Source organism: Pygoscelis adeliae, unplaced genomic scaffold, assembly GCF_000699105.1.
Source record: "Pygoscelis adeliae isolate BGI_AS28 unplaced genomic scaffold, ASM69910v1 Scaffold218, whole genome shotgun sequence".
In the NCBI taxonomy this organism is placed as follows: Eukaryota; Metazoa; Chordata; class Aves; order Sphenisciformes; family Spheniscidae; genus Pygoscelis; species Pygoscelis adeliae.
The window spans coordinates 5,262,222-5,270,480 of record NW_008825433.1 but is presented as its reverse complement, the minus strand read 5'-3'; the positions used below and the strand labels follow the sequence as shown (position 1 = coordinate 5,270,480).

Genomic DNA, 8,259 nt, shown 5'->3' with positions numbered 1-8,259 from the left:
GCTAGCTCCTCCGCCAGCTCTCTCAGCACTCTCGGGTGGATCCCATCCGGCCCCATAGACTTGTGAGTATCCAGATGACGTAGCAGGTCGTTGACCGCTTCCTCTTGGATTATGGGGGGTTCATCCTGCTCGCCATCCCTGTTTTCCAGCTCAGGGCGCCGAGTACCCTGAGGGTAACTAGTCTGATTGCTAAAGACTGAGGCAAAGAAGGCATTAAGTACCTCAGCCTTTTCCTCATCCTCGGTGACAATGTTCCCCCCCGCATCCAATAAAGGATGGAGATTCTCCCTGGCTCTCTTCTTGTCATTAATGTATTTGTAAAAACTTTTTTTGTTGTCTTTAACGACAGCGGCCAGGTTGCGTTCTAGCTGGGCTTTTGCCTTTCTCATTTCCTCTCTGCACGACCTAACGAGATCCCTGTACTCTTCTTGAGTCGCCTGCCCCTTCTTCCACAAGCGGTAAACTCTCCTTTTTTTCCTGAGTCCCAGCAAAAGCTCCCCGTTCAGTCAGGCCGGTCGTCTTCTCCGCCCGTTCTTCTTGCGGCGTACAGGGACAGCCTGCTCCTGCGCCTTTAAGACTTCCTTCTTGAAGATCGTCCAGCCTTCCTGGACCCCTTTGCCCTTCAGGATGGTCTCCCAAGGGACTCTCTCAACCAGCGTCCTGAACAGGCCAAAGTCCGCCCTCCGGAAGTCCATGGTAGCAATTTTGCTGCCTCCCCTCCTTACTTCACCGAGAATTGAGAATTCTACCATTTCATGGTCGCTAAGCCCAAGACGGCCTCCGACCACCACATCTCCCACCAGTCCTTCTCTGTTTGTAAACAGCAGGTCGAGCGAGGCACCTCCCCTGGTAGGCTCACTTGCCAGCTGTGTCAGGAAGTTGTCTTCCACACACTGTGTCAGGAAGTTGTCTTCCAAAACAAAGGTCACATATATCCAAAAAAACAGTAGGCATGAAAGCAAAGCCTACAGCTCATTAAAACGAGTCCTTTTCTCTGCTTTGAGCTCTAAACACGCATTAGGATTTCCAAAATTTCACATGCTGTGTCAGGAAGTTGTCTTCCACACACTGTGTCAGGAAGTTGTCTTCCAAAACAAAGGTCACATATATCCAAAAAAACAGTAGGCATGAAAGCAAAGCCTACAGCTCATTAAAACGAGTCCTTTTCTCTGCTTTGAGCTCTAAACACGCATTAGGATTTCCAAAATTTCACATGAGGTAAAGAAGGTAGGTAACATACAAGGCAACTCTATACTCTGATGGGAATGCACTAAAATACATGCCGTGTCTAGCTTAGAAGGCTGCAGCATTGAAATACCCAACTTCAAACTAGCTAAGTTAACCGCCAGTAGCAGTCCAGCTACCACAGCATGTAGCTCCACACTGGTTAATTCAATAGCTAACTTGTTATTTCTACATTATTTTTCAGACTGAAATACAAAAGTATTGTCTAAGATGCAGAAATGAAGGATGTGACCATGAATCTTAGCAAGGTCATTAAATAACAGGAAGAATACAGACACGGACAGGGTGAAGCCTGCAAAATAAAGATTGAATATTTCTGCGATAACCCTGACATCTGTCTTGAAACATCCTATGCATTCAAGATTGAAAGTTTCTCCCAATAACAATTGGCAAGAAGAACAAGGAGGAACACTCAAAATGACCCCTGCCTTGATCTTCATTGACGTTAAAGCTTTTATTTTTATCACTCATTTTTTCCAAATTAGAATAGGATAGTTTAGAATAGACTATTTCAGTTGGAAGGGACCTACAATGATCATCTAGTCCAACTGCCTGATCACTTCAGGGCTGACCAAAACTTAAAGCATGTTGTTAAGGGCATTGTCCAAATGCCTCTTAAGCACTGGCAGGCTTGGGGCATCGACCACCTCTCTCGGAAGCCTGTTCCAGTGTTTGCCCACCCTCTCAGTAAAGAAATGCTTCCTAATGTCCAGTCTAAACCTCCCCTGGCGCAGCTTTGAACCATTCCCATGTGTCCTGTCACTGGGTACCAGGGAGAAGAGCTCAGCACCTCCCTCTCCACTTCCCTTCCTCAGGAAGCTGCAGAGAGCAATGAGGTCGCCCCTCAGCCTCCTTTTCTCCAAACTAGACAAGCCTAAAGTCCTTAGCCGCTCCTCATAGGACGTTCCTTCCAGCCCTTTCACCAGCTTTGTTGCCCTCCTCTGGACACATTCAAGGACGTTAACATCCAGTACTTGCGTATGCTGCAAGTATTTAAAAAATATCTGCTTAATTAATATTCAGCCAGCATTATGGAAGACTGTAAAGTGATGAACTCAGAGATCAAGCCTTCTGTTTATCTATAACGCAGGCGTAACACCTGCCCTGGCTTCACCCAGAGGGTTTTCTGGGGACTGACTGTCCAAGCAGTCGTACCAATGTGTGACACCACACCTGCGCGTCACTCAAGGCCTGTGACCTTTAACCACCTTTGTCAATTCACTCCTTTCATGTACCTCCTTGTCTACTTCCATTTTAATGAGCACGAAAAGTGTCAGACCACCATATGACATACCTGCATTTTATGTCAGTTTTGCACATCAAATTAGCCTGTAGTTTGGAGATGATGATGCATATAACTCTGATAAAGATCAGGAAATTTACCTGGAGAAATGAAAGAAGGATTTATATTATCATGAAGAAACACACGTGCATAAGCATTCAAAAAAGCTGTCTGCGTATGCATGTGTAGGTCCCTGGGCATCCTGCTACTCTGCAGCTGCAGAATTTGCCACGGAACTCAACTCCTTGCTAAGGAATTGTGCTCTAAATACATCCTCTGTGAATGCACAAGTCACCTTTGAAAACACAGGCAGTTCACTGAACAAAGCAGGGGAGCTTACCTACATCTCCAGGGAGTGAGACACAGTAAAGGTGTGGGCTGTCCCATTTGCCTTGTCTGGAGCTCTGAGACTGACACAGTATTGTGGCTGCAGAACATGGCACTTCTCAAAAATGCCACACAATTTGTTGCTCTTCTGTAGCCCAGTACCTGGAATATTATCTTCTACCTCCCCGTACTACCTGCCATAGCTTTCTGCACACAGGGGAGTTAACTGGATTGCTGTGGCATGCTGTTTGTTATCATGTGCTGCCACTACAACATGACAGCATGTGGCCAAATTAAACAAACAAAATGCTAGTTGGGAATTCCAGTGACAGAAACCAATTTGGTTTTATAAAATCACATTTCTGAATGAAAATGTCAATAGCCTCAAAGGTTATTAGCCTTTGGACATGCACAACAGCCATGTGCACATCTGCTCTTTGTACTGTATCATGTCCCGTTCTCATGGAAATCTGCCAGCTCGCTGCACGCATCCCATACTCACCCCAATGGCGATGAGAATGGGCAGTCTGATGATTAACCAGTAATTCATGTTATAGTTTCTGGTCCAGCAACTAGGAAGATGGCAAAAAGGAGACAAGAAGAAAAAGTTTCAGCACATCACTAAAATCTCACGCTTTTCATTCTGTCACAGCAATGCAGATGAAAAACAATATTGAGGACTAGATACCAGGAAAGCACATCATGCTGACATGGAAACAGATGCAGTTGCTTCTTAGAAACACTGAATGCTTTGTACTATTGCAGCTATCATAATCAAACTGGATACTATTCGCCGGCCTTTCTTGCCCACTAAGCAAGCCTTCCTCCACAATTTGCTATGAGTTATCATCAGTTAATTGTGAAGATTTACTCCATTAAAATTAAGGTCAAATTTGTCATGTGGCTGAAAGGAGAAGGGGGAATCTGTTTGAGTCAGACCTTTCCTGCGTGGTTCCTATCCTCTTTCTGCATTATTTTTTATTACTCTTCAGTCTTCAATGTCAGGTCATCTTATTATTTAATTGTTTGTTAGTTCTTTATCCCATTACCTACCATCACTTTTCTCATATCAATATTTAGATCAGTCATCTATTTTATTTACCCTTCTTTTCAAAAAGGACCTACTAATTTCAACCAGGAGAAAGCAATTAAGGCAGCAAACTCCAGTTCCTTCAGTACATATGTACAGGTTTCAGGCCCAAAGGGAGTTTTAACAGTTACAAGCAAGTAAAATCAAAGACGGAAGCAATAGTTCCCAACTTTTGTTGGCCAGCTGAGCCCTCTGCCAAGTAAGTAACTTGCTGCAGGCAACACAATACTTCATTCTCCCCATAAGTCTCATTTTAGCTTTTTAAATTCCTGTGTCCTTGAGCAATATTGGAGAACGATCACAAGAAAAGTGGTGCCTGAAAGCCACAGTTTGGGATCACTGGTTCGAAGTGAACTTTACACTGGGGGGTTTGTACATCTAGTTCTTTTAGGTTTCACCCTGGCCACAGCCAGCCACCCCTGACTGTATGATGGGCCATGCGTGTGCACAATGGCCCAGGTGTTGGGGCAGTGTTCACATGCCACTTCACTTGTTGCTGCAGCGACAGCATTCTTAATATTTCTATGAAATAACTTTGTTAGCCTCCTGCCATATTGCTCAGCATTACTCAAAAGCAACAGTCATCAGTAAAGCCAGCAGATTTCTGAGCTACACAGGCTGTGAAACATGAACTATGAAACAGCACTACAGAAAACATAGGTTCCTTCACAAAACAAATTTCTCTTCACCTCCAAATCTCATCTGTCAAAACATACGTATGCTCAATTTTCCTTAGGGTTTCTTAACCGGCCTATGGAAACTTCAGCTTGGGTAATGGTGGAGAGTAAACTCTCCCCAACCTTGTAACGGGACAGTCAACTTGACAGAAACTAGCAAACCGTGTAGCACGTGGCAGGGATCCATGCTACAACGCCACACCCACATGCGCTCACATACTAGAGAGGAAAGTGAAGCAGCTTGGCTGTGGCAATTCCATATTCCCTTGCAGGTACTGCAAGCCCGAGAAGGGCTCAGGATTTCATTTTTCCTTTCAATTTCAGTTTAATGCATATAACAAGCATATTATTGCAACCAGCAGCTCCACAACCTACAATTCAATTGTATTTTAGACACTGGAGAAAAAAGGTGTACATATTGTGTGCAGTCAGCATACCTGAGCTAGAATCTGAGTAACAGAAGAACTTCTTAATTGGCAGGCGTGACTGGGAGCCAGCTTCATGGAGCCTTTAAAATTAATTTTATTTGAACCCCTTAAGACCAGCGGGATAATAGGCATGGCTGGAAGTGGAGTTCTAATTTTCTGACTAGCTGCAGTAGAAGAGGCAATTTTAAAATTTCCTGATAACGATGGAGGCTGAGAAATGATTCTTTACATTAACTCTGCTACATTTCTGTGTGTATTAATTTGCTTGCTGTGGCACAGAGCAGTTTTAGCTTCTTTTAAATTTATACAGATATATGCAATAAAAACGCCATTAGAGCCCAATTAAAGTGTGACGGCTATTAAAGTGTCCAGAAAATAAAACTGATAGATCTGTACATGATTTCTTGTTCATTTGTGCTTTCTGGGATTGCCACACTGATAAATACACCAACATCTACTGTGTTTGGGATCTATCCCTGCAGTTTGCTCAGCACCCTTCAGAAGATGCTTGGCAACTGATAGCCTCAGAGCCGTGAACAGAGAATTGATCCAGTGAAACAAATACTACTGGGAAGTTTCTGCCTTTGCTTACCAATCTGCAGCAAAATCAAAAGTGTTTTCATTTCTAAAATTAAAACACTGAATTTTTACCTTGAAGAGGTACAGCTGAATGGCTCCATTTTTAAAAAAGATTGTAGGCTGGCTGTCTTGCTCCTGTAATTAATTGCGGATAGCAGCAAAGATGTGCAAGTATCAGCTCTTTAGGCACAGTCCAATAACTAAGAAGCACAGCTTGCCTTTAATTTTATTTGTAATCTAGACAAAGTCTTTTCCAATAGCTCACTTTTTAAAACAGCAACTGCTTTCTAAAGGAGTTTACACTTGCACAGGTACGGAAAGAAGGAGCTAGTCTGCAAGTTAAGTCTTGCAGGCTTCAGTCCTTCATTCAAATGGCTACGTTCACAGAGCTGCCTCAGATTCCCAGCCCTGACCACATTTACTTTCAGTTATTCCTCATAGCCAGGGAAGTAGTTAAGTCACAAATGAAATTTACAGCCTGCTGCACATCCATGGTGACAGCGCTATGGCAAACAGCATGAAAGATATCCCTGGCTGCTCCAGCAAATGCCCGCCCAAGGCACAGAAATCTTGCCTTTCAGAGAAGCTGCTGCACGTGGTTATTTATTGCTGTATTTCACAAATATTTATACAAGATTCAGAAAATTCAATAAGGTGCAAAATTGCCCCTTTTAAGGTCTGCTGAAGGTAGTGAGTGACAGTTTTCCTTAATAGAAAACATAAATCAGCTCTGAGCACTGCATAATGTAGGAGGCTCAGCGTGAGCACTTTGAATACATTTTCTACATCAGTGGGAAGATATGCCCATGGAACATTGCCTGTTCGGAGGCCGCATGTTCTCTATACCTATTCTGATAATTTCAACAAAACTTGCAATACATCAGTACAGCCACAATCTTGCTACAGAACATTATCAAGTCAACCTTGAAAAGGAAAGTCAGAAAATCCTAGCATTGCTTAAGCCAGAAAAGGCAGCTTTGACTGAACTGGTTCAGTACTATGAGAGACACTAAAAAAAAGCCGGTTCTTAATACTCACGAACACCAGAAAAAAGTCTGGGGGTGGCTCTGACTACACTGAATTTTCACATTGCAGCATCTCTCCAGCAAGGACTGTGTCGGGGGCGGCGGGGAGGGGGAGAAAAAAGGACCCTCTACAAAAGTGCTGGCTGGGTTGTTTGGAAACTAAGTAAGAAGAAGACCCAATAAATAGTACATTTAGAATAAAAAGGAAATAGCATAAAGTTTTTTTTTCATCACAAAGAAAGCTACCCAAATATTCCCAGGCAGTCACTGTCTCTAAGAAGGGGAAGCCACTTTCCTCCCTTTTGTTTTTAAAAAAAACAAAACAACAAACTACAAAGCTATTTGGTACATAAAGCATATATAAAGGCAATTTTTCAGAACAGCCACTACGGTTAAAGCGGACAAAAAGTATTTTGTGTTTTGCAGCAGTCTTGTGTGTGCTATCGTTGACTTCAGCAAGACTAACATAAGCAGACAGAGAAAGTGCCTTTATTTTAAGAAGATCTAAATAATGGAAGATTAAACAAGAACAGGCAATCACATCTCTGCTGCTAGGCATAAGCTAACCACTACAAATCACAGGCAGAATCCTGTGGGAGGTTTTTGCCTTCCTCTGAAGCACAACTGTAAAGGCTACTGCCAAAGGCACAGTATCAGGAGTGGTCTTGGCTGGGTATGATGACTTCTACTGTTGATACTGTAACTACAGAAAAACAAAACATACCTTTCCTTGACCTGCAAAAGAATAGATTCATTCAGACATGCAGAAAATTCTGATCAGAAAGAAACATATACTCCTTTCTGAAATGTTATGCAAGACCTTCAGACAAAACAGAAGCAATTATGTGAGGTTTCAGCACATTGCCAAAGCAAACCACGCTGAACAGAAAGCAAACAATGACCTGCCGGTGCACACATACAGCACAAATGAGATAGCTAGAAAAATCAGAACTAAACCAACCCCTCATCTTCATAAAGGTACTTGACAGTTCCCCAGAGGATAACAAACAGCATTGGCACACCTGGGAAGAGAGGAGACAAGGTTGACACTGACATTAAGAGACAGGGAAAAGCAGAGAGAAGGACAAACCCCCCACATAACGATGAGCAACATAATTAACTGGTGGCAGGGTTGCAGCTCCTACCCAGCGCAGATGGCTGTCAATGGTGGGAGGAGGAGTCTAACCCGCATGTAACTAATACATGTAACTCGTTCTGCCTGGGCCCCCACCTAGCTCCTAACAGGCATGGAAAACGAACAACAGACCATCACCCCCATACTCGGCATATACCAGCTTTTCCGTGAAAAGTTTCAGAGAGGGGCCAAGGGAACAAAATTTCTGGAAGCTCTGCGAGCCTCTATATCCACGCTAGAGAGGAGCGCAGCGCGCTCTGACCCGAACCTTTGCATCCACATTTCTGCCTGTGGGTCAGCTACACTGTATTCAGGCAGCGCCAAGCTCAGGCTGCCTAGTGGCGTCGGGGCTGGAGCACACTCAGCCCCACGTACCCCTGATGGCAAAGGGGAGTGTGGGCACACAACACGCAGCAAGTGTGCTTAGGCCTTCCCCGCAGAGAGCTCCCAAGTTTGGGCTGCAGCACTGGC

The 8,259-nt window shown here is 43.8% G+C and overlaps 1 protein-coding gene across 1 annotated transcript in view; it reads right to left on the bottom strand.

The window, feature by feature from the left end:
* GLP1R (glucagon-like peptide 1 receptor) overlaps positions 1-8,259 on the bottom strand; it is a 58,449-nt gene that overhangs the window by 10,138 nt on the left and 40,052 nt on the right. Inside the window, exons 7-9 of the mRNA XM_009331078.1 lie at positions 7,615-7,675; positions 3,357-3,426; positions 2,540-2,628 (exon numbers count right to left, since the gene is read on the bottom strand). Of these exons, the coding sequence (XP_009329353.1) occupies positions 2,540-2,628; positions 3,357-3,426; positions 7,615-7,675 (220 nt within the window). The remainder of the gene's footprint in view (positions 1-2,539; positions 2,629-3,356; positions 3,427-7,614; positions 7,676-8,259) is intronic.